This window comes from Protomyctophum parallelum, assembly GCF_964188405.1.
Source record: "Protomyctophum parallelum genome assembly, chromosome: 11".
NCBI lineage: Eukaryota > Metazoa > Chordata > Actinopteri > Myctophiformes > Myctophidae > Protomyctophum > Protomyctophum parallelum.
In genome coordinates this window covers 8926778-8954070 of record NC_139707.1, presented here as the reverse complement: position 1 = coordinate 8954070, position 27293 = coordinate 8926778, and the positions used below count along the sequence as shown (strand labels likewise).

The following is a 27293-nucleotide window of genomic DNA, read 5'->3' as shown; positions in this document are numbered from 1 at the left end:
TACTTCTGATGCCTTTATTACAGAACCGTACACGATACAGAACCATCAAACCTGACAGAGCCAAAACTAAATGCACCCTCTTTTTGACAAAGAACGCTCTTTAATTAACCAACTCTATTTTGCAATAACTGTAGAGCAGGCCTGGACTAATGGTTCAAATTATAAAAACGAAACAAACTGATGAAAAACTGAATTGGCACAAACTAGACGTGAGAAATAAAACACTTAATGTAATGTACTTGAAACTAAATAGCGAGAGAATCTCTTCATAAAAAAAAAACACTGTCTGATATATGCCTTAAAGGTATATTCAGTGATTTCACTTAATTCAAATATCACTTATTTATTTGTTTTGTTGTGATAATCCTCTCTACTATAGAGTGTGCTGACCATATAAGGAGTTCCTCCCTGTCCCCAGTTAACCCCTGGGGGTCAAAAAACCTTAGGTTTAGTTTTTGACTCTCCATCCTGATTGGACGAAAGGCTGGGTCCCACAGCCAAAAACGAAACCTAAGGTTTTTTGAGTGAAATCACTGAATATACCTTTAACCCATTCTGTACGGGAACCCCTTTTGGTGTTTAAGCATTAGGTTATATGCTTTAGCTATTGAAAAATTGCAGATCTATAAGCTCATAGTGTGGCACAGCTTGTAGATCTGCTATTTTTTTTTAATCGTGAAAATCTGTGAATATATATTCTTTCACAGCAAACATTTTTTTTAACTCGAATCTTTGCTGCTTCTGGGGGGGGGGGGTCCAAAATGGGGGAGGATTAAAATGAAAACCACAGCGTAAAGCTGACTCTGTAAATTCACGACAGTGTAACATCATATTTTCATCTTGAAGAGTCATATCCAGGGCTCTTCCTGCTTCGGCAGAACCAGTGTGCGTGCGTTTGCGCGTGAGTGCGCGCGCGTGTGTGTGCGTGTGTAATAGTGTCTGTGTGTGTGTGTGTGCACGTGTGTAATAGTGTCCGTCTGTGTGTGTGTGTGTGTGCGTGCGTGCACCCTCCTCAATAGTTCATGGCCTCGTAGATGTTCTGGCCCATCTTGATGTAGGCCTCCTTCTCGGCGCCGCTCATCTGCTCCACCAGCTCGGGCCTCTGGCTCACCTCCTGGTAGGAGTGGCGCTGGCCCGCCACCATCACCGTGGGCTCGTCCTCCTCCTCGTCCCCCACCTCCTCGAACTCCTCGTCGTCCTCGTCATCCTCCATCATCACCTCGGCTCCGCCTCCTCCTCCTCCTCCTCTACGCTGGGCGGCGGCGGAGTGGGGAGGGGCCTTGGGCTAGGGGGGGGGGCGGCAGGGGGGCGATGTGGAAAAATATAATGTCAGGATATAATTGTTAAACATCTGCGTTACTTAATTTGACTAAACTAAAAGTGTACGCAATTAGAATGATTGGCCATCAGCCCCCTCACTCGACATGTCGACAGCATGTCGACAACAGACGTGGCTGCCCCCACTGCGGTGACTCACGACCGTATCAATATATGGCTATTAAATCGACGTATGATAAATAGTTTCTTTACAGAAACGACAGGTTTTATAAACATAATCATCCGACATATTTTACCACTTTTGTTTACATGCTAGTAGCGCTCATTGGCTGTGTTTGTTTGGTTAGCAAACGGGTTAGCCATAGCCACATGATTGACAACAACGTCATCTGCTTTCCTACTATTCTGACTCACATCCTGTTTGGGCGTCCATCTTTGATGCGAAATAAATAGCGTCAATGCTAGCGAACTAAAATTGAAGCCATTCTTGCTCTAGAAAGCGCCAATGTTTCCATCTAGACCACCGGATAATCAGCAAAGACCTCCGAACATCGCGCATTTTATCCAAACCACGGAGAGCTCCGTAGATTTTGAGTTATTCAGCTTTTTAGTCAGCCTGTATATAATGGGAGGTGGACGGCAGCGCGGTTGCGCAACCCGGTCTAGGATTGCTAAAGAAGGAAAGGCCAAGCCAATAAAGAAAGAAAAAAGAACGAATTCAGCGATCCAGTTTGATGTCAGACGAACGTTACGCCGGTCAAAAGCAGTACATTTGGCGACATGGCTCCCGGCCGGCCCTACCTTGGGGGAGTCGTCGTCAGACTCGCTGGTGTCGCTCTCCGAGCCGCTGCCGCCGGCCAGGGCCTTGGCGGCGGCCGCCGCACTGGTGGCTCCGCCCCCTGCCCCGCCTCCTGCCCCTCCCCCGGCGGTGCTGCCGCCACTCCTCTTCTCGTGGATGAGGAGGGCGCGCATCACCTCCTCGTTCTCGTCCGACTGGCCCTGGGCGCCGCCCGCGCCGTCCAGGGCTCCGGGCGCCATGTCCGCTGCTGTGGGGGGGGGGGGGGGGGGGGGAGAGAGAGAGGGAGAGAGAGAGAGTCAGGATTCTTCTGAAAAGAAGCAGCTTGGACTCCTCACGCAGTAGAAGGAAGGTCAGTCCCGTACCAATAAAGAAATGGAAATGTGAGTACTTTGTCCGCCATTTATTTAAAAAAAAATTAATCGAAGAACGACTGACATAGAACCGTAGCTTTTTCAGAAAACTGTCAGGATGTAGAAGACATTTATATAATCTGATCTCAGGTCAAAATGGGTTAAACAACTAGTTGACTAGTAACTAGGCAACTAGTAAAAATCACTAGAAGTGAAAGCCCTAACACACACACACACACACACAGCAGAAAAACAAAGCTCTCTCTCACGGTTGATGACGTCGGGCTCGCTGTAGGCTCCCTGCACCGTGCTCTGGGTCAGCCACACCGGCCTCTCCTTGGTGGCCTTGCCCTCGCTGAGCTGCTGCTGTCGCCGCTGCTCCTCCTGCTCCACCATGCTGATCTCCACGTTCTGCGTGTACAGGTCGGCGTAGGACGAGCCCCGGTTGGACCAGGCCTCACGGTGCGGTCCGCCCGCACCCAGGGCCGCCGCCGCACGGTCACGGCTGGGGAGAGAGAGGGAGAGAGTTTTTGATTGATTGATTGAAATATGTATTAACAGTTTGCAGAATTACAGTACATTTCAAGCACAAAACTCAATACAAAGACTGTTAACTGTGAGTGGACGACCCAATAAAGCATTATACTTATTTACAAGAGGGTCCACCATGTTCAATTCATCAAAACATTTAGAGACGTACTACAAATAGACACTTCTATATAGTTAAAGAACAGAACAGGAATTCATCATAAAGGAAGCAAAAAGGGAAAAGAAACATATACAGTGTGGGGAAAAAGGGGGGGGGGGGGATTCAGATTTTACGGGGGCCAGTTTCGAATTGCAGCCGTCCGTAGGTGCCCTTTGAGAGTGGTTTTGAAGGAGTCAAGGGATTCACATGTCTTAATGACTGTTGGTAGGGCGTTCCACATTTTGGTGGCATAGGAGCGAAAATAATTTAGAATTTAGAGAGAGAGGTGGGGGGGGGAGAGAGAGAAGGGAAAAATTACCACTCCTTCTGGGGGAACAGAAAGAATGTGCAAGTTTTGGCTGCAAAATATGTCAATTCCTGTCACAAGAAAAAGGGACAACCAAGTAGGACACACATACAGTATGCCATGTTTTATTTTCTGCACCACCTGCTTTATTTTTATTTTATTTGTATCTATTTTTTCATGTTATTGATATTATGTTATGTTGTTGTTTGTCATATCTGTGATTGTGCTTTGGCAACACTTGTAAAATGTCATGCCAATAAAGCCTGTTGAATTGAAGAGAGAGAGAGAGAGAGAGAGAGAGAGAGAGACAGAACCCATTTGTGGGTCACTCACGAGTATATATATCCATTTACCGTATGTATCGTTTCCTACATTTAGTTTTTTGACGGGTCTGTTTGGTTCCATTTGAATCAAATTAACATTGATTTTACAATATAAATTGGGGGACCCAGAGATATAAATGTCATTAAATGGGGGTCTGTAGTACACTAATGCATGTCAAACTGGGGTTCCATGGAATTATAATGGTTGAGAATCAACTGCTAGAGCCGTACACATATTCTCTTATGGGGGGGGGGGCCTGGCATATCTTTTCAAATGGGGGGGTCTGCGGGCTAATTAGTGTCAATCTGGGGGTCCTTGCGGTGCTTTGAGATGAGCACAGAGCCCTGCATCAGTGCCGGATCTGTCTAGGACTAAGCCGACTGATCCAGGTTAAATATCGAGAAGATGAAGACACCTGCTGCCTCACCATAGAGACCGGGGGAGAAATACATTGCACCTGCCAGGCCACTCCATTTTAGTACACCTGTGTGTGTGTGTGTGTGTGTGTGTGTGTGTGTGTGTGTGTGTGTGTGTGTGTGTGTGTGTCGTGGGGGGATTGAAAGTCCTCTATCAGTAGAGCTCATAGAATGTTTGGCTTCTCACATCCAAATTAACTGCACTCAGTGCACTGCAAGGCAGTGCCAACAGTTAACGAAATAATAACAATGGAGCCCTGCAGTACACGCCTGGCACAATGGTGGCCTTCCATCTGTTCTCAAACAAAACAAAACCGCTCCAGAATGTAGGAATTAGTAGCCCTGCTGCTTTCCAAGAACCATGAACATTGGGAAAGTGTTTCAATAAACTGGCTGGAACAAGCTTAGGGGGGCCGGTGGGAATACTGCTGTTCTGTTACGTAACCACTGAGACCCTCTAGTCTGCTGCGAGAAATTAGTTACAATTGTACTTGGAACCATTTTTCCCACAGTAGTTCTCAAACTGTTTTATGCCAAGGACCCCGAAAGGCTACATTGTTGGCCGGGGACCCGGCACTGTGTTGTTGTTTATACAGCAGACAGCAGTTTGGGCAACTCCAAAGCAAGCTCCACATGCCCCAACATTTTATTTACCCGTCATAGTGTCAACCCCTTATTACGCCCCGTGTCGGATCGGTGGTTAGACTGGCACATTCGCCATTATACGACGTGTCGTATGAGTGCGCACGCACACACGCACACATTTTGGGGTGAGAACCCCTTTTGGTGTTAGCATTAAGATATGATTCAGCTATTGAAAAATAGCAGATCTACATGCTTGTAGCGCGCCACCGAGTGGCGCGCTACAAGCTTGTAGGTCTGCTATTTTTGAAAAGTCGAAGAACGACTGACATAGAAACATAGCTTTTTCAGAAAACTGTCATGATGGAGAAGACATTTTTTGAATCTGATCTCAGGTCAAAATGGGTTAAACAACTAGTTGACTAGTAGCCTGACCCAGAGCGAGACATTTCTCGTCTAGAGGGGCGGGTCGCGCCTCAGAAATGCGCGCACCCTGATTGGATCTCATCGATCTGTCCGTCACCCCCGGCCCCTCCTCTCCCCCCTAGTGCAGCGCTACGTCACATCATTTAGAGCGACGCCCACCCGGAAGGGTTGACTCCCACTTTTAGACTTGTTCAGCCCACGGCTTTTTCCAGGCTTTCATCTTTCGCGCAGACGAAATGAAAGCCTGGCTATCGAGGCTAGTTGACTAGTAAACTAGGCAACTAGTAAAAAAGTAAAAATCACTAGAAGTGAAAGCCCTAACACACACACCTCTGTTTGAGCGCGGGGATCTCCCCGGGTTCAGGCTCCAGCAGGTCCTGGGACAGGTTGATGTCCTCGGTCTCTCGGAGCAGCAGGTAGATGGGCTCTATCTGCTCGTTGAAGCGAGCCACCATCGTCCGGGCGTCCTTCTTGGGCACGGCCGACTCGTCCTCCTCCACCTCCGTCTGGCAGAACGTGCAGCGGAATGTCGCTGAGGGGGGGGAGGGGAGACATACCGATGAGCACGGGTCTGTGTGTGTGTGTTTGTGTGCGCGCGCGTCCGTGTGTGTACAATAGGACTGTCACAATAGAGCGCCGAAGTCCTGACATCTCACTCCCTCGTCCCCTCGATTCCCCTGGTTCACGGAAGTAATTTCTCTATGGAGAATAACATGGGCTCATCTTAAAAATCGTTTCATATAAGCATTGTGGTCCAAAAAATAAACAAACTGTCTCTGCGTTATTGTCAGGGAGGTGTCTCTGTATCGTTTGCGACAGTCAGTCTCTCATATTATGATACAGTCTGTTTCTAGCGAAAATGTAACTAATTCAGTAGAAGTAACAATATGCGTTTTCTTTCAGTCAGTTGATTCTTCATATCACATATATTTGTGTAACGCCCGGGATGACATGTTTATTTACACATTTCATATTCGATCTAAAATCCCCCTATGGGGATTATAATGCAAATAAAAAGTGGATTTGCGCCCTCTACCGATATCAGACTCCGGTGATCCATTACAAATGTATTGTTGCCTATTTAACAATTAGCCGAAAAACATCTACAAAGCCTAGATCAGCTATATTTTTGGGTGCATGACACTACAGTGTGCAACTAAGTGTAAATCAGTCTAATGCCTAAACCTAACTTCTAAAGGTCCAATCCAAACTAACCGGAATCTTTGTATCTCTATCAACAAGTTCAATCATAAAACAACCATTTCTCTTGTGAGGACCCACAAACTCTCACACACTCACACACTCACACACACACACACACACACACACACACACACTCTCTTCCTGGTGGATGTTTACAGGGCCATCTGCCTCCCTGGCTATTTTCAGTCCCAGTAATGAGAACTGTTCCAGCTTGACGTGTGTGCGTGTGTGTGCATGTGTGTGTGTGTATGTTTGTATTACTATATACTGTCTACCAACACATACAGAATACAATAAATACTCATTGTACGAAGCATTTTCCTTGCCCTCATACAAAACGAATACCGGTAGTTGTTTTGGGGCAGAAAAATGGCATTCATAAAACTGCTGTCCTATTACTATCCTTACAGTGTGTGTGCATGCATGCGTGCGTGCGTGCGCTCAGACATGAGAAGGGCAAAACAACAACAACCAGAGTGTGGGGGGGGGGGGACCACATAGGCTATAAGCCATCCATGGGTTTCTTTTCTCACCTGCACACACTTCTCTTTTATTGATGTTACCTTTTTTGTACTGTTTTTATTGTGCGAATAAACTAAACTAAAATGTGCAGCATTTTGTACAAAACGGGCCACTCCTGAAATGTTGGAAGGCAATGTTAGCCAACAGACTCGTCTTGATCACATGACTACAGAGATCATGTGTACCGATTTGCGTGAGATTTGGATGAAATCTGTGCGACTAACATTTCATTTCAACCTTTATTTAGTTCTCGGAGAACACACTGAGGGCTGGGAGCCTCTTTTTCAGTGGTGCCGAGATAAACAATGTGTTTAGCATAAATCGGCCTCATGGTGGCGCTATAACCGGCAGATGTGGAGGGATGCAGGGACAATGTTTTTCCATGGCCTCTAGGGAGTGCGCATACATAAGTTGTATACATATCGATGCAGTTATAGCTAAAAACAGGAATTGGCCTGTTATAGCGCCACCGTGAGGCTGATTTGGTTGAAACAATAAGTGGCATGTCGTCCTCGGCCGAGTGGAAATGTGCGTGTATAATTTCACGGAAATTGCACACCGTGTTTGTGAAGGGCTCGATTGCTCAAATGTTGTTCAAGGTTTTGGGGAACCACTGTAAACACACTCAATTTCACTAGAAACCTACTCCCCCCCCCCCCCCCCCCCCCCCACACACACACACACACAAAATAAAATAAAAACAAAAATAATAATGAAAGATTTAAACTTGCACTGTGAATAAAAAAACGGTGTTCATGCATACACATGTGTGCGTGTGTGCATTGTTGGTGATACATAAATAAATCACTTGATGACACAAAACATTATATTATCCAGTGCTACATAATCATTTACATACAGCTACTGAGGGACTGAGGTAACATTAATTACTAGTGGATTCAACAGACGAATAAATGCACATGTGCATGCACATACGCATGCATTCACACATCGTTTGATTAAAACATCTTATTGATTATTGTCATGTCACGTTCATTGTGTAACTTTGTTACTCGGTGTTGGTTCTTCATAATGGACAGTCAGTCATGTGAGTTGTGTAACTTGGGGAGGGCCATGAAGCTACAGATGAACAGTGGTCACCTCTGGCTTCCGTTAGTATAGCCTACTCACTGTGCCTGGCGTTTAGAATGTCATCTCATAACCACAGAACTATGGGGCAATTTGCGTGTGTGTGTGTGTGTGTGTGTGTGTGTGTGTGTGTGTGTGTGTGTGTGAGGGGGTGTATGAGTTTGCACAACCTGTGTGTTGGAGAATTTAGGTTTTGTACATTAATGCTGGAGGCGTTGTGCCAAACCCTCCACAGGCTGACATGGTTATATTTTGCTACGCCAGTATAATTATGGTTATATATATGGTTCATGTAATGATTTTGATATGACTAATCAATACAGGAGAAAATACAACATAGTTACGATTTGTACTCAATAGTTTCTTGTAAGATGTCTACAGAAGCGGTTATTTATGCCATGCCAGACATGACAAAAAAGGTGAGAAAGAGGGATGGAGACAGAGGACAGAGAGGGGACACTGAGGACAGGGGAGATTGGGAGGAGAGAGTGGTGGACATCTACCAGAGTGTGGACGACTTTGTCCCTGGACCACAGGAGGACACGACGGACAACACAGCAGGAAGACAGACTCAGGGTGAGTTTGATCAAGTTGTGAATCCTTGTCACGGTGATTAAGATTATCCAGATTTCATTCAGAATATCTTGCAGCACAAAACATAACAATTAAGTGCATATCCTTCACTATAGTAAGAGCATTTTATCAGGTATTTGACCAATCTGGGAACTAAATTGTTACCAAGAAATTTCTTCACCAATGTGTTTCTAAAGGTGTCTAATAACATGTACTAAAAGTTTGAAATTCAACTCCCGGGGGAAATTGAGTTATTAGCATAATATGCGACCATACGCATAACATCCTATATAAAGAAAAAAAGTCCAAATTTCATCATTCTTTCAGTAGCATGTGACATATGAAACTAGGGGGTTTTCATGATTCTGAATCCATTCCAAGCATTCGTTTTGCACAAAAAACTCTCCTTGGGAGGAAAACGGCCATAGCCGTCATCACAAACGTGATGAGGTCAGCACATTTGGTCAAGTGGATATGGCCTAATTTAGCCCAAGGAGTGTTTTTTGTGCAAAACTAATGCTTGGAATGGATTCAGAATCATGAAAAACCCCTAGTTTCATATGTCACATGCTACTTAAAGAATGATGAAATTTTTGACTTTTTGGCCTTATATAGGATGTTATGGGTATGGTCACATATTATGCTAATAACTCAATTTCCCACAGGAGTTGAATTTCAAACTTTTAGTACATGTTATTAGACACATTTAGAAACACATTGGTGAAGAAATTTCTTAGTAACGATTTAGTTCCCAGATTTTCATAGATTTCTCTTACTACTATAATTTATTTAAAGAGATATTTTTCAGTTCTAGCAGGGCTTTCAGACTCTCTAAGTCTTGTTCTCTATCTCTCTCAGTCACTGCAAGCCTAGTAGCTGTTTCAGGACAGCGCTCTAAAACGGAGAGAAGGCCTCTCGGAGTGGTTGCTGGGTGTCTGGGGATGCTGTGTCTTATACTGCTAGGTGTGATCATAGGCCTGGTCGTGTACTGTGAGTATTGCATAGAGTGTGTTGCCTGACATGTTCTAGCTGTGACAACTAGTAAGGCCACCAGTATTAGTCTCGCATAGCCAGACAACTATTCCACAATCTGCTATAGAGTCTGGAATTACAACTCCCAAAATCTGAGTAAGGAAACTAGCATTTCTGTTCACGGAAATATATTTTAAAATATCTTTAAAAAAAATAATATATATATATATATATATATATATACAAACTCTGTGTCTCATTGGTGGGCTGTGGACAGTTCAGAAACCTGCCTACCTGAAATAGCTTTCATATTAACCCATTTTGACCTGAGATCAGATTCTAAAATTGTCTTCTACATCCTGACAGTTTTCTGAAAAAGCTATGTTTCTATGTCAGTGGTTCTTCGATTTTTCAAAAAGCTTGCTTGTAGATCTGCTATTTTTCAATAGCTAAAGCATAACATAATGCTAACACCAAAAGGGGTTCCCGCCCAAAATGGGTTAATAATATAAATCTATAAAGTAAATAAATCTAGCAAATAAATGTAGTGGAGTAAAAACTACAATATTTTCCTCAGCCAAGACCCAGCCCACAATAGCCCTGCCAATCAGGCTCAGCCCTATTGGCACGGTAGGTTGTGTGTTGGACTGGCGAGTGGGAGCCCCGGGTTCAATCCCTGCTTCTGCGTAATGCTATAGGCCTACCACAACATTGAAATACTTATAAATACTAAGTACAAATAAGTACAAATTTACGATTATTACGATGTTTTTAGACAAGTCGTGTCCCAGTGAATGGAAGAAGTTTGGATACAGCTGTTACTACAGTACTACTGAACGGAAATCATGGCAGGAAGGTAGAGAAGAATGTCAGAATCAAGGAGCTGATCTGGTGGTCATTAACAGTGGAGAAGAACAGGTTAGTTGTGTGTGTGTGTGTGTGTGTGTGTGTGTGTGTGTGTGTGTGTGTGTGTGCGCGCGCGCACACGTGAGGGAGTGTCCAGGTGTCCATCATCCACATAGGACTCAAGGAAATAGGATGCTATTTTTCCTTTATTTTTTGACGATGGGATCTCAGATTGTCCACAGTTACATGTGATCTAATAACATAATTATAGTGAAGAAGTGAATGTATTGGATACAATTAATGATGATTCAATCATGTACAAAAATCAGGAATTCATCAATGGATTGAGTGGTCATTATTCATGGATGGGTCTGAACAGGACTGAGGGCAGATGGACGTGGGTGGATGGAACACCACAGACAACACAGTGAGACATTTGACATGTTTTTAATCATTGTAATTCTATCAAAGTCACTGTATGTGAGTAACTGAGTGGATGTAGTTCAATACATTGTTGTTTATTGTGCAGGTACTGGGCCAGTGGATTTCCCTTTGACCATGAAGACTGGAACTGTGCAGAGTACTATCATGGGACTAACACTGGAATGTGGAATGGGTTCTGTTCATCTACATGGGCCTCAATCTGCGAGAAGGGATTGTTTTCACTTCATTGATCAAACAGCAGATCAGTGTTCTGCTACAGTAGTAATTAGTAGTGAAGATCATATAAACCCAAACATTTTACAGTACAAACAGTGGTGGAAAAATTACTTAGATGTTCTACTCAAGTAAAAGTATCAATACTGCAGCATACAAATACTCTGTTACAAGTAAAAGACCGGAATAAAAAAATGCACTTGAGTAAAAGTAGGCCTACAAAAGTTCTGGCATTAAGATTTACTTAAAGTACCCATTATGTAAAATGTCTCATTTCAAGTTTTCAAATGTCTAAAAATCTTGTGAAAATAGCAGATCTACAAGCTCATAATGTGTCACAATAATGTTAGCTTGAATAGATCAAATGGCCGAAATGTATATTGGGCTGAAGTTACTTGTTACTGTAATAATAATAAAAAATCTACTAAGTAACTAGTAACTAAAGTTTTCAAATAAATACAATATTTGGATCTGAGATGTAGTAGAGTATAAATAATAGTTTTTGAATTGGAAATACCCAATAAAGTACAAATACAGCTACATTTTACTTATACAGTACTTAACCCATTCTGACCGGGCACCCATTTTGGTGTTAGCATCATGTTATGCTTTAGCTATTGAAAAATAGCAGATCTACAAGCTCATATCGCGCCACCGAGTGGCGCGATATGAGCTTGTAGGTCTGCTATTTTTGAAAAATCGAAGAACGACTGACATTTTTTTAATCTGATCTCAGGTCAGAATGGGTTTAATCAGACCAGTGTGTGTCCAGTGGAAACCTCGTATGAATCTGATCTCAGGTCAGAATGGGTTAAGTGGGCCCAGGCCGTAGCGTAACGGTCTGGGCACCGGACTGGTGATCCAGTCGCGGTGTGCCGCGGGTTCGACTCCCGGACCCGACACGGCCTTTACCGCATGTCATCCCCCCATCTCTCTCCCGTTTCCTGTCAGCCTACTGTCTGTCCCTTAAAAAATCAATAAAGGCGTAAGCCACAAAAAAATATCTTAAAAAAAAAAAAGAATGGGTTAAGTGAAAGTCTCAATTACTTTACACCACTGTGAGTACAAACTGTTGTAGCCATAACCACTTTAACGCATTAACACCAGGAAAGCATGTGTCATTTTAGATTTAAGCGTTCAAAAATAGAAGATATTCAAGCTGTCACAGCGCGTCACTTGGTGCCATGCACGCTGACGCTATCAAGGTTCAAGGTTCTTTATTATTTGTCTCCCAAGGAAGAAATTTGTCTTAGACAAAGGGCCCGCATGCAAGCCTAGCCCTTATGCCCATGCAGTGCAGTGCAGCGCCAAAATACGAGCTTGTACATCTGCTACAAGTGAGCTTGTACATCAGTGATTTTCCTTTCGCAAAGTGTTGCCTCTTTCTTATGTTCTAGTATAGTTTGTTGAAAAGGAAGGGTTGTCCGCACAACTGTGCAGACAACCCTTCCTTTTCATTGTATGTATATATTTTTTGTTCAGCACCTCATTACCGCATTAGTTTTGAGAGTGCTTTTTTGTAATTATTGTATTGGTATATTTCAATTTGCTGTAATCTGTGGACGGTAGTCCCCAGGGGATCCTGACCCACAGGTTGGGAACATGTTAAACTACTGTACATGAGTCCCTATAAAATAGCCGCTCTAAGCTCAGAGAGTGTGATTTGAGTTTGTACATTTTTGATATTTTTGAACATTTTTATATTTCTGGAGTAATATGTGTTTAGTGTATGAATATTCATGAATATGTTTAAAATGTATGAATATTCATGAATGATGTTGTTCAGATGTTCAGCTAGAACGACATGGCCAAGATAAGCAGAGCAGGTTGATCTTAAAGGGATAGTTCAACCCAAAAAAGATCTCTTTATTTAGGGCAGGGATTTTAACTAATTAATTTTCGATTGAAATAATTATAGAAAAAAATACCGCAAATGTACACATTTTAATCACGCACCACAATGTACATTCCACTGTTCTGAAGTATTGTGCCGTTTGAAAGTATTGTTTTTTACAGAAGGTCATTTATAGGCTACCTGAACCTGAATATTCCTAAAAGTGTTGCTACAAATTGCACTGATCTGTTCAGTACCACCTTGATAAAACAATAAACAATATTGTGTTGCTTAAGCTTATGCATTTATTCACTATTTATTGATTCACTCGCATAGCAAGGGCAGGTGACAGGCCTGGGGCCTGGGTGGGTGTCCCAGTGCCACTAGAGCCACACAGGCCTGGGGTGTCCCAGTGCCACTGATAGCATGGTTTTCAGCAGTGAAAAAAGGTAGTCGGCGAACATTTTGTCATAGTTTTCGTCGACGGAATCAAACAGTTACCGATAGAGCGCCTTGGCAACTTTTATAAAGAAAGTGGTGGGGGGCGGACAGCAAGACTTCTGCAAAGTTAAGGAGCATGCCACAGACAAGCAGCCAGACTAATCTGTGAAGAGGAAAACCAGACTAGACCAAACCGCCAGACACTAACGGGCTGTATTTACAGAATGACAAGACGTGAAAAGAGAGAAGGAGATTGAGAAGAGCTTTCAATACAGGCTTCTGAAAAGGGAGGGGTCTACTTCTTTTTGACAAATTGGTGTCTGCGTTATTATGAACTTTTCTACTTCTTTTCAGATTTACGAGCTTGATTCTACAAAATGTCTTTCTAAATCCTGACAGTTTTCTGAAAAAAACCCCAAAAATGTCAAACTATTTCATGTCAAGGACCCCCAGAATTATTTGTATTTGGCCGCCGACCACCATCTGAAAATATGTTGTTCCAGCGACTCCCTAGAAGCAGTATATATATATATATATATATATATATATATATATATATATATATATATATATATTCAAAGATTTGCGCCACATTTTCACGATTTCTTAGCTATTGAAAAATAGCAGACCTACAAGCTCATAGCGCTATGAGCTTATAGGGCTGCTATTTTTCAATAGCTAAAGTATGACATAATCAGGGGTGCACACTATTATTTTGGGCTAGTACTCAAAGGAGCACCTGCCCATGTAGTTTGGCCAAAATACATTTTGTTAGACTAAATCAACTAGATTTAGTCGACTAAAATCTTATGATACTTAGTAGACTAAAACTAGACTATTAAACACTAAAACATTCCGGGTGACAAAAAATGTGACTAAAACTAGATGACAAACTATTCAAGAGACTATGACTAAAAGACTAAAATAGAAATGTGCTGCCAAGAACAACACTGGTACGCGGTGCAGGAAGAAGAATTTGATTATTATTATTTTTTAAAGTTCTATTTGAGCTTCTCAAACATAAATACATCCGCTCCGGTAATGAGCAGAGAAAGGCCACGGGACGGTCGATAGGCACGGTATACCAGACATCAACTGGAGCTCTCCTTTAATTGTGTTGAGGGCAGAGGTAGATGCCAAAAAACGGCATTTGGAATTCTAATGAATTCTAAAAAGGCCCCCGGGCTGTAAAAGTTGTAACCTTTTGAGTTTGGTGCCTCATGTTCTCAGTATGAAAAACACGGCAGAGAAATTCCTGAGTATAATGACCGATTTGTCGCGGTCGCGAGACACGGCGAGATGTGGCCAAAGTACTTTTAGTTATAGAAGGCAAGTATAATGTTTTAACCCATTTTGACCTGAGATCAGATTCTAAAAATGTCTTCTACATCCTGACGGTTTTCTGAAAAACCCATGTTTCTATGTCAGTCGTTCTTCGAACACCAAAAGGGGTTCCCTCCCCAAAAGCGGTAAGGCATATTTGTCTTATTTATAGCCAGGGATCCATTTTAAAGGCTTAAGGCCGGAGTGGTTGGCGTTACGGTTGGTACATTCATTACACATCTTTGGCTTCACCTGAACAGGAATGAACAGAGTGTTCTTTAGAGGAATCAATAAAGCCATCAAAAAGCCGATCCTGTCTCCCAAACTCTTCCCAATTTGATCATAAAAGCTGATTGAGTGTCACAGACAGATTAGGGGAAAATGTATCTCAGGCTAATGATGCGTGTTGGTAATAAATTGCCTCCCTCCCACTCACCGCGGTGTCAGAAGTGTCAGGTTTTGGATTAGAGTGTTTGGGTGAATATTACAGACTCCTCCATTGTGCCGTAGCTCATACAATTACTTCCTATCAACCTTGATTAGCGAGCCCATGCCAATTGCCAAATGCACTTTTAATGTCCCTATGACAACAAGTAATGAGCTGTGCTAATGAGAAAAGTTAACAAGGCAGGAAGTTTTCACTGATTACATCATGGTTTTAAAGCATGTCAACTTTCAGCAGAGAATAATTTGGGACAGCTTCCTAAGACCAACACTATTGCATATGTTATGCGGTGGCTCAGGGGTAGAGTGGCTGGATGGTAACCGTAAGGTTGCCAGTTCGAACCCGAGCTCCGCCAGAGTTAGTGTCAAAGTGTCCTTGAGCAAGACACTGAACCTCAAATTGTACCTGATGTGCTGGTTGGTGCCTTGCATGGTTTCCTCCGGCATCGGTGTATGAATGTGTGTGTGAAAGGGTGAATGTAATGCACAATCTATGTAAAGCGCCTTGGATAAAGGCACTATATATAAATGCACCAGTTATGACCAGACAGACAGCAACAGACAGAGCACTAGTCTGAGCATGGAAACGCCTGCTATAGTAGGTTGGTTATGGGAAAAGATATTTCCTTTATTGTTTTTGCAGGCCTCGGATATCAACCAGGTGATTCTTACAGTATGTCACTGCTGTATACAAACTATTTTGACGGTCCGACACATACATGCCCATTGTCTATCCATTATGGTAACCGAAGCTGAAACTGCAGGCTGGCAAAATGCATGTAGGCGATTCTACAAAACACTTTCTAAATCCTGACAGTTTTCTGAACAACCCTATGTTTCTATATCAGTCCTTCTCAAACATTTTCATGTCAAGGACCCCCCAAAAAATATATGAAATTGGCCGCCGACTCCCATCTGAAAATAGGGAATATAAATATAGAATATACAGAAGAATATACAACCTATATAAGGCACGATTTCATCATACTTTAAGTAGCAAGTGACATGCCAAACTAGTGGATATGGCCCGAATTTAGGCCAAGGGGTGTTTTTCGTGCAAAACTAATGCTTGGAATGGATTCAGAATCATGAAAACCCCCTAGTTTGACATGCCACATGTTACTTAAGTATGATGAAAGTTTGCCTTATATTGGTTGTCTATGGTGTTGTATACACAATTGGCTATAACTTTTTTTCGCGATATTTCCGGCAGAGCAGACCTCTCATTCTGTGGACCTTAACACCTTGGCTTAAAGGCATCGTTGGCGGTGCGGGATATCATTAAAAAGACGTTAAAGAAAACAAATAAAAAGTATGTCATGACATCACAGCCAGGTCCTCGTCAAATTCCGGACGGCTGGCTCCCCGACTATACATGAATACATGATACAGAGCTAAAGTGGATAAACTTATCGACTTAGTGAATGAAAAAAAAAAAAAAAAAAGTCGATTTGTTGATATACAAGACATTAACAAAACAAAAAAGCTACTTAACACTACAGCTACAAAAGCTACAAAAAAAGCTATTAACACATTTTGGGCGGAAACCCCTTTTGGCTTTAGCATTATGTTGTTATGCTTTAGCTATTTTTGAAAAAATCGAAGAACGACGAAGAAAAACATAGCTTTTTCAGAAAACTGTCAGGATGTAGAAGACCTTTTTAGAATCTAATCTCAGGTCAAAATGGGTTAAGCGATTTACCTACATTAGCAAGATTAAGTCTGGAAGAACTTGATATATCTTCGTTAATTGCCCGGCCCATACACGAGCACTGGTAGACTGTGTTTAACCCATTCTGAACGGGCACCCATTTTGGTGTCAGCATCATGTTATGCTTTAGCTATTTAAAAATAGCAGATCTACAAGCTCGTATCGCGCCACCGAGTGGCGCGATACGAGCTTGTAGGTCTGCTATTTTTGAAAAATTGAAGAGCGACTGACATTTCTAGAATCTGATCTCAGGTCAGAATGGGTTAATCAGACCAGTGTGTGTCCATGTGGAAACCTTGTATGAATCTGATCTCAGGTCAGAATGGGACAGAACCTTTCTAGAACACTCTGTAAGAAACCAGTGATAGTCATGCTCACATTCTCTAGGAATTCCCTAACAAGACCCTTACACCAAAGAGTCACTTATGAAAGTTTGTACTTATTGGAGCGCCATCTCCATATGGGCGACCATGCGTACCTTTCTACCATTATAATTTAGCTGTCTGTCTGTCCGTCCGTCCGTCCGTCCGTCCGTCCGTCCGTCCCCCCCCCCCCCCGCCCGAAGTGCAGACTGGCACATCAAATGCCACGGTTTAAATTATTCACCAGGCTATTATTCATTGAGCTTCAAGTTATGAGTGAAATAAATAGCAACCATTGGGCAGAAATAACGGCTCAAATGACAGCTGAGAGAGAGACACACACAGACAGACAGAAAGAGAGATACAGAGAGAGAGAGAGAGAGAGAGAGAGAGAGAGAGAGAGAGAGAGAGAGAGAGAGAGAGAGAGAGAGAGAGAGAGAGAGAGAGAGAGAGAGAGAGAGAGAGAGAGAGAGAGAGAGAGAGAGAGAGAGAGAGAGAGAGAGAGAGAGAGAGCTACTAGAATATTATAGAGACGACTCTGAGGATGCAGAAGTAACAGCTGTAGGGAACAGTAAGAGGTGGTGATTTGTGTGCATTTGGATGAGGATGAAATCACCCAGTATGTTTATTCAGTCTATGTGTGTGTGTGTGTGTGTGTGTGTGTGTGTGTGTGTGTGTGTGTGTGTGTGTGTGTCTGTGTGTGTGTGTGTGTGTGTGTGTGTGTGTGTGTACTATATCGTTACACACCTATAAATTAGTAATATATATAGTAGAATTTCAGAAAGACTTTTTATAGTTAAAAAGATTTACAATTCAAACAATGTTCAGGCTAGGGTTAGGAAGACATTTAGACGTATAGGTGTAGGGGTCGGGGGGTTACAGCTATGCCCGAGTTATTCAGAATTACCTACCGAAAATATCAGAGCTACAAGCTCACAACAACTCACCGCGCAGCCCCGCAATGCATAGTGATCTTGTACAATGCTTATTCTCAGTCGTGCAGCTAAGTATAGCTCAGGCATTTAACTCATACACAGTTTGTCCAAACTGTGTATTGAGTGTTTTCCACTAGATAGCGCTCCTAGCGATTGTGTGTGTGTGTGTGTGTGTGTGTGTGTGTGTGTGTGTGTGTGCGTGTGTCTGAGAGAGTGAGAGAGAGAGAGAGAGAGAGAGAGAGAGAGAGAGAGAGAGTATTGTTCTTTTTCAGCTTCTCTGGTCTTGCTTCCTTCCAGTATTAGTAAATAATTCTGGGGGATATGGGGGGAGTTTGCCTGCGTGCGTGCGTGCTGTTGCTATACTTAAAATAGGATTCATCTTGATGTTATGTTTTATAGACCTGTATGATGTAAATGTTAGGTTTATATGTATGATGTAAATTTTAGGTTTAGGGGTTAGGATTCATCTTGAGGTTATGTTTTATAGAGCTGTATGATGTAAATGTTATGTTTTATATGTATGATGTAAATGTTAGGTTTAGGGGTTGTATGATGTAAATGTTAGGTTTAGGGGTTGGAATTGGAGCTAAACATGATTTATATATAGGTTGCGTGTCAGTGTCCAAAAACATTGCTGATCTTTAAGTTCACAACACGTCGCTGTGCGATGCGTTGTGAGCTTATAGATCAGCCTTTTTTTTTTACTTTAAGCTTTATGGTTAAAAATGCCTACAGTACATGTATTAAAGATGGGATTCATTAAATGGCTGTCCTCACGAGCATAGTAATAAAAACGTAGTGTGTGTGTGTGTGTGTGTGTACTGCAGGTTGTATAACCCATTTTGGACGGGAACCCCTTTTGGTGTTTTAACTAAGCATTATGTTAAACTTTGGCTATTGAAAAATAGCAGATCTACAAGCTCATAGCGCGACACGCGCTATGAGCTTGTAGGTCTGCTATTTTTTGAAATATCGTCAAAATGAGGCACAAATCTTTGAATATATATTCTTTCGACATCAGGCCTAAATGGGATAAATTATAAATGGCAGAGAGTGCTGCGAGGCAAACTGGTGGTGCTCAGCACATGCTCCACGTCCCACAGCTGAGGCCTGGCTTTGCTGCTGCCATTTCTGCGAGATAGGATCTGGGTTTTTGAAAATGGATTTTCAGCTTTGTAAACAAGATATATCAGAGCCCACGAAGCGTTACGGGGATAAAGAGTACAAAAAAAAAAGATTCTGACGTTTGTTGCTAGTCTTAATGGAGTTGTTCACACAACAAGACGTTTTTGTTTTCACATTTCTATCATTTACACAACCCATGTGTTGAGGCATTTTGTTCCAAAAATGTGTTTTGCAAACACCACCTGTTGGTGGCGCTATAACAGGCCAATGTGAAAAGGGTGGGATATATTCCTCAGCCTAGTAGGAAAGTGTGTGAAATATTTCACGCAAATTGCACGCTGCGTTCGTGATTTGAAGCTTTTCAAAAACGGGGCAATCCTGCAAACTTTGAAAGCCAATGTTAGCCAATTAGATGGAACACTGATGAAGGCTGGATAGCCAAAACGTTTGTGCCCTGTTCAAAATGAAATAATGTTTTTGAACTGCAGTCTTGGTGTGTGCGACCCACTACCGTTAATTATTTAATAAGCTTTAATCATATTCCATCATATTCAAGTGCTTTTGGAGAGAAATGAGACTGAGTCACTTTCAGTAGTAGAGCACGGTAGAGGAGAGCTGTGTGTCTGTGACCAGGTAATGGTCGTTGATGCTCATTAATACATCAAGGAAGGCAATTAATATGATTCTGCACTGTCAAATAGGTCTACATCTATCCTAAGACGCCATCAAAGAAAGCTTTTTGAGTGGTGCAACCACTCCAAGGAACAGCAATGTCCATGACTATGTGACTATGTGTGTGGCTATGTGACTATGAGTACCAGTAGGGGCGCTGTTGTGCCAGAAACAGAGTGAGAGAGATAGTGTTGCACTGTTGCCTAGTGCTCATTACAGAGAGAGAGAGAGAGAGAGAGAGGCAGGGGGAGAGGGGAGTTGCACCACTCAGTTCACACAGGTGTGATTTTTTTTTTACATGTTAACTCGAGCTAGGGTCTAAACAAGAAAGCATGTTTACAGTTGTTGCACATAAATTAAGTAATTTTACAGAAATGCAGTCACTTTCAGTCGGTAGTAGACTTCTGTAGAGGGGAGCTGTGTGTCTGTGACTGTACCCAGGTGATGGTCGTTACTTCTTGTGCAATGTAGTTAAATAAAAAAATTGAAAAATGCTCAGGGGGGGGGGGGGGAGGGGGAAGATACATTATATGAAATATAATAAAACTGTATTTTTTCTGGAAAATACGTTTTGTTTAAAATATCGTGAAAAATCATATCGTGATAAGAATCGCATCGTGAGTCGAGTGAATTGTTACATGCCTAGTTAAAGGTGATATTTCATATCACTCTCACACTCACACACACACACACACACACACACACCATATGCAAAATAGCATGTTAGTGTTGAATGGAAACACAATTCGGTGAGGAGTTCATCCCCTTGGTATGCCTCACATCATTTTCATGTCAAGGACCCCCAAAAGTATATGTAATTGCCCGCCGACCCCCATCTGGAAATATGTTGTTCCAATGTTCCAGTGACCTCCCAGAAGCAAAGATTTTACTTACAAACGTTCGCTCTGAAAGAATATATATATTCAAAAACTTGCGCCACATTATCACGATTTTTTCAAAAATAGCAGACCTACAAAGCTCGTGGCGCGGCACTCTGTGCCGCACTATGAGCTTGTAGATCTGCTATTTTCCAATGGCTAAAGTATAACATAATGCTTTAAACACCAAAAGGGGTTCCCGCCCAGAATGGGTTAAAGGTGATATTTCATATCACACACACACACCATATGCAAAATAGCATATGCACTCTTTCACCAGCAAAAATACACCAATTAGTGTTGAATGGAAACAACATGATGCGGTGAGGAGTTCATCCCCTTGGTATGCATCACATCATGGTGGTAATGTAATGTAGTTATTGTGCCAGCTGCCCTGCCCACAGACCATCAAATGAAGAGACCTGATATTTAACCTGATATTGACTGCCATCTAGTGGGAGTGTGCAGAACAACACACAAGGACAAGCACATTGATTACTTTTCCACTGTAACCCATTTTTAGACCTGAGAACGATTCTATAAATGTCTTCTAAATCCTGACAGTTTTATGAAAAACCTCATGTTTCTGTGTCAGTTGTTCTCAAACATTTTCATGTGAAGGACCCCCAAAGATATATATGTAAATGACCCCCATCTGGAAATATGTTGTTCCAGTGACCTCCCAGAAGCAAAGATTTGACTTTAAAACGTTCGCTCTGAAAGAATATATATTCAAAGATTTGCGCCACATTTTCGCGATTTTTTCAAAAATACCAGACCTACAAGCTCGTAGATCTGCTATTTTTCAATAGCTAAAGTATAACATAATGCTTAAAACACCAAGAGGGGTTCCCGCCCAGAATGGGTTAAAACCGCAATCGGCCTCTTTCTTATAGCTTCACCCAAAACACCCCTTAGGGCCGATTCATACTCCTATTTTACCGCTGTTTCGGCGCTGTAGTGCCGAAATGATTTCGGCTCGTCAGAAATTTTCAGTAGCACCGAAGAGCCGACTTTAGGACGGTACCCGCCCCCCCGAACCTCAAATGACGTCAAATTGTAGGCTTTACAGCACCAAACCGACTTTTATTCGGCTCTAAAATAGGAGTAAGAATCGGCCCTTATTCCTGCTTGCTGTACTGAACTCCTGAAGAATGATTCTACAAAATAATGGCTTCTAAATCAGCAGTTCTCAAACCTTTTTGTGCCAAGAAGCAAGGACCCCAAAAATTATGATTTCTTTCCATAATGAATGTATTTGACCACCCCCCCCTCCCCAATTCAAAATTATACACAAACACACATGCGCACACACACGTCAGGATGAAAAAAAAAGGAAAGTATACAAAAAAATGCCACAAATCATGAACCAAACACCCAATCCACCCGAAATTTTAATCAGATGTTGCGGATGGTTTAATCAACCAAGAGCTAACAAGTGTAACCGTTTGTTGCAGAAAAATGGTTTTTGGTGGGAATAAATCCCCTCCAAATTACTTACACATGATCACAGGGGTGACGTGACATTCTAATTGGCTAGCAGCCTGCAGCCCGTAACCTGGGGGGTGATTTTTGATTCAGACCTCTCATTTAAGACACAGGTAACAACAGTCGTCCAATCCTGCTACTTCCAGTTAAGGAACATAGCCAAAATCAAGTCATTCCTCTCAGCTCCGGATCTCGAAACTGTTATCCACGCCCTCATTTCATCACGTCTCGATTACTGTAACTCCATATACTCCGGCCTTCCAAAGAAAATTACTTCCCGTCTACAACTCATACAAAACTCTGCCGCTCGACTACTGACAAACACTAAGAAACGGGACCATATCACACCAATATTAGCAGATCTGCACTGGCTGCCAGTGAGCACCAGATGTGATTTTAAGATTATTTTAATCACGTTCAAAGCCCTAAATGGGCTGGCCCCTATTTACATCCGTGAGATGTTATCCCTCCCCAACTCCGTGCGTACCCTCAGATCCTCGGATAAGGCCCTCCTGGCTGTCCCTCGTACAAACTTAGTTACCCGGGGTAACCGGGCTTTTTCCGCTCGAGCTCCCAAACTGTGGAATGCATTGCCAGTGCACATTAGGGTAGCCCCGTCCGTCCCCATTTTTAAGTCTCGTCTGAAAACCCACCTTTATACAGAATATTTTTTAACTACTTAATTAGTTGCCTTTATAATTTTGTTACTGTCTGTTTTTTCTTGTTTTTAATCTTGTTCTGTGCAGCACTTTGGAACTATGTTTTGAAAAGCGCTATACAAATAAAGTTCATATCATATCATAGCACAATTAGTGGGAGGGGCTTATATAAGCGATTGTGGCAACCACACTTTGTAATTCTCCCCAAAACGTTTCTAACGTGCCTACCAGTCAGGTGGTCAAAGAGCTGGTTGGCCTCCAGGTCCGTGAAGGTGGAGTAGCAGCAGGGACAGCGAAAGGAGGCGCGGTTGGTGTTGTCTCGCTCGTCTGTCTCGATGCGACGCCTCATGTGGTCCAGCTTGTATTTGACCACGTTGACCAGCAGTCTGGGGAAGGGAGGGGAGCATTTAGGGACTATTACAGGCAATTAGAATTTATTTAACCCATTTAGGCCTGACGTCGGGAAAAAAAGTCTTCTGAAAGAATATATATTCAAAGATTTGTGCAACATTTTCATGATTTTTTAAAAATAGCAGACCTACAAGCTTGTAGATCTGCTATTTTTCAATAGCTAAAGTAGAACATAATGCTTAGTTAAAAGACCAAAACGGGTTCCCGCCCAGAATGGGATAATATTATATAAGGCCATTGTTCCCAAACCTTTTCATGTCAAGGACCCCCAAATTGACACTTATTACGAGCACTTTTTATTTTTGTTGAGTAACCACTTATTTTACCACCTCCCGTCGTCAGTTGTCATTTATGCTTGTAGATCAGCCGTTTTGGGCGCTTTGCTCATTTTGCTGCCGTGTTGGGTCAGACTAGCTCCCGTTGCATTGAGCGTTCAGCCTAGTGTCAATTGAATGTTGTAGTACTCCTCTCAAAGTATCGGGCCCGGTTCAGATACTCGAGTACGAGTACTTTAGGCTAGTATCGGCCGAGTACCCGATACCAGTATCGGTATCGGAAAAACTCTACGCGGACGAGTATGATATAGGCCTGTATCTATCTTAGATAGCATTTCATGTAGACATGCATAGTTTCATTACATAGAATATAACACTGTTAGGTTCTTAGCTTACGTATGATTCATGATGACGATTTTGTATACTATCACGATGTATTACCATGCTTTTGTTCTTGCTTACTGCTAAATGCTTAAATTGTAAATTGTAGAGAGTCTAAGGATGCAAGATATTTTGCATCACTGCAATGACAATGACATTTTGCTCTTTAAATTGGTTGTGGCTGGCAATATTTGTGTCCAAATTTGACCGAGGGACTGCCATTGGATGTTTTTTGAATTTTCGTTTTTTTCATGTCATATGAAAACAGGGAATCATATGTAGCTTCAAATTGACATATTGGTTGTTCAGTTTGACCCACCAGTTGTACTGGAGATATGGTTTATAGAGTAATGTCTTGCAGAGAAACAGTGAGTTTAAGAAAACAGGCTTGAAAGGTTCACTTCACTTCTGTGGTCTCCAACGTTACACCTAGCTACATGTTCAAGCATTTATTTCATGTTTACATGTTAGATTTCAGCTCTGACACTTATTTCAGACATGCTCTAGTATGTGAAGAGTCTGCCTGAGCTTTTAACTCATTTTTTCTCCTCTGGTGAAAAGCTGGAGGTTGTGCGATAGCAGGCTCTCAGTCAAATCTGGTCACATTTAGTAGAGGGGGGAAAAGAGAGGGAGCCAAGTAGAGAGCCCTGGGGGAAAACGGACCGGTCAACGAAGTACACAGTTTAAGGGCCGATTTATACTCCTATTTTACCGCTGTTTCAGTGCTGTAGTGCCAAAATGATTTCGGCTCGTCAGAAATTTTCAGTAGCACCGAAGAGCCGACTTGGAGTTGGACGGTACCCGCCCCCCTCCCGAACCTCAAATGACGTCACATTGTAGGCTCTACAGAGCCGAACCGACTTTTATTCGGCTCTAAAATAGGAGTATGAATCGCGCCCAAGTCGTTCAAACCAATGAATCAAAACCCTTTACCGTACCTGTAGTTGATGAAGTAGTAGTTGTGGCGAGTGGTCTTGCCGTCCGGCGCGGTCTCCACCCGCATGCGGCACTTGACAAACTTGTCCCCCTTCAGGGTGTTGAGCACGGAGCGCAGCTGCTTGCGGTCGAACTTGAGCAGCTCCAGCATGTCCTCCTCGCGCACGCAGGGGTTGCGGATGAGCACGTCCAGCGCCAGGGCGTGCTCCACCCCGTAGAAACCCCGGACCACCTGCTTGGCGAGCCTCTTGAGGGACGCGGGGACCTCGGTCAGGAGCTCTGGTTCCGTCATCTTCTATACACTGATGACGGGGCAGCCAGCCAGCCACAACACACAGCTTCACTAGGGCAGGAGGGGCAGCCAGCCACACACAGCTTCACTAGGGCAGGGGCAGCCAGCCACACACAGCTTCACTGGGGCAGGGGCAGCCAGCCACAACACAGCTTCACTAGGGCAGGGGCAGCCAGCCACACACAGCTTCACTAGGGCAGGGGCAGCCAGCCACACACAGCTTCACTAGGGCAGGGGCAGCCAGCCACACACAGCTTCACTAGGGCAGGGGCAGCCAGCCACACACAGCTTCACTAGGGCAGGAGGGGCAGCCAGCCACACACAGCTTCACTAGGGGAGGGGCAGCCAGCCACACACAGCTTCACTAGGGCAGGGGCAGCCAGCCACACACAGCTTCACTAGGGCAGGGGCAGCCAGCCACACACAGCTTCACTAGGGCAGGGGCAGCCAGCCACACACAGCTTCACTAGGGCAGGGGCAGCCAGCCACAACACAGCTTCACTAGGGCAGGGATGAAAATGAGAGATATGGACAATATTAAATGTCACAATATTTTGGATCAAATCGTGAACCTCATATGGTGATACGAATCGTATCGTGAGTCGAGTGAATCGTTACATATGTCTAGTTCTAACCAAAAGGATATTTTTTGTTTCTCAAGTCTCTCAGCCATTGAGGATACAAGTACTGACTGAGACGTTCAACTGTATGCACTCATTTGAACGGTGTGGTCACCATTATAATTGTTGTAATCAATATGTCACAATGTAATTTAGGATGCCCGGGGCAGGATGACACTGAAGCTGTATAGGGGGGCCCTGTGCTCTAAAACAGTGGTTCCCAAAAAATGTCATGTCAAGGACCGTCAAATTGACACTAATTAGCCCACAGACCCCTATTTGAAAAGATATGCCATGCAGGGACCCCCATAAGAGAAGACTTTACGGCTCTAGCAGTGATTCTCAATCTCAACCCGTTTAATTTCAAGGACCCCCAGTTTGACATGCATTAGTCTACAGACCCCCATTTAATGACATTTCTATCTCTGAGACTCGCAATTTATATTGTATCGTGTCTGAGAGTGTACAAATGGAACCAAATGGACCTGTTAGGGTCCATTTGTACACTCTCTGAGTTACAGACCCATTTGGTTCCAAACTATCACTTAGCTGGGTACCCCCTGGAACTCAATCAATGTCCCCGGACCCCACTTTTGGAACCACTGAGGTACAGTATCAGTATTTTCATATAAACTCAATGTATAGTCTTCAATGTCACCCAACACTATAGTATAGCTATTTGGACGTGATATTTATACCCAACCTTTATGTATGATTGTAGAGAAGCAACTAGACAAAATGCATGTGCCAAAAAAAACTACACAGGCTGTATTGAGTGATTGGATACAGCTGTATTAACAGTTCACCCCCCCCCCCCCCCCCCCCCCCCCCCAAGAAAAAGGTATGTAGTACAAACACAATTCTACAGATGGTGCTAAAAGGAGAACACAGAAACTCACGATAGGGCTTATTATGTCCATTGTGATCATGTGTATTCAATTCAACGATACATTTAAAGAAAACAATAATAATAGTATAACAAACGTATATGCACTTTAAAACGTCATTAGACTGTAGAATGACGGACATCAGTGCTAGTAGCATAGCTAGCTAAAAGGCTAACCTTACACGAATTAAATAAACTTTGTTTTAACGAATACACTCTACCGCTACCGAACAAACCGTTAGTAGACTTTACAGTAGTTTACCCCGTGCAGTGACGGAGCGGTGAATGAACACCAGTCTGTTTAAAATAGTGAAACACTCACATTATTTATCTGCACTCTGTCTGTGTGGATGTTTGTAAACTTCACTGAGTGAACTGCGTGTAGCTGTGTGTACAGCCGGGGGTTGCCATATTATGAGAACAACAAGCATTGGTCTATGAAAACAAGTCATATAGAAAAACAAGGAAAAACAAGCACAAAGTCGCTCATAAGAAGCGGACATGGCAACCGGTTGTGCAGCATGTCAATCGCTATTTCAATAATAAAAGGGTACTTCCGATCGGTTATTTCAAAATAAACCATCTTGA

General features: G+C 42.9%; 1 protein-coding gene across 5 annotated transcripts; it reads right to left on the bottom strand.

Annotated features, from left to right (window-relative positions):
• Nucleotides 1-27100, bottom strand: gtf2e1 (general transcription factor IIE, polypeptide 1, alpha). 5 transcript variants are annotated; one of them, XM_083776535.1, is made up of 8 exons: nt 27028-27100; nt 25554-25592; nt 24910-25237; nt 23133-23290; nt 5501-5702; nt 2697-2932; nt 2080-2324; nt 1-1285 (listed from the first exon to the last, which is right to left on the bottom strand). In XM_083776535.1, exons 3-8 carry the CDS (start codon nt 25197-25199, stop codon nt 1013-1015), a joined length of 1404 nt encoding a protein of 467 aa, XP_083632661.1. In that variant the 5' UTR covers nt 25200-25237; nt 25554-25592; nt 27028-27100; the 3' UTR covers nt 1-1012. The 5 variants fall into 5 exon arrangements, with proteins under 5 accessions (XP_083632661.1, XP_083632662.1, XP_083632663.1 ...); XM_083776536.1 differs by lacking the exon at nt 25554-25592 and adding an exon at nt 25347-25390; XM_083776537.1 differs by lacking the exon at nt 25554-25592 and adding an exon at nt 25347-25385 and having other exon boundaries at nt 27028-27095.
• Between the last annotated feature and the right edge of the window lie 193 nt (nt 27101-27293).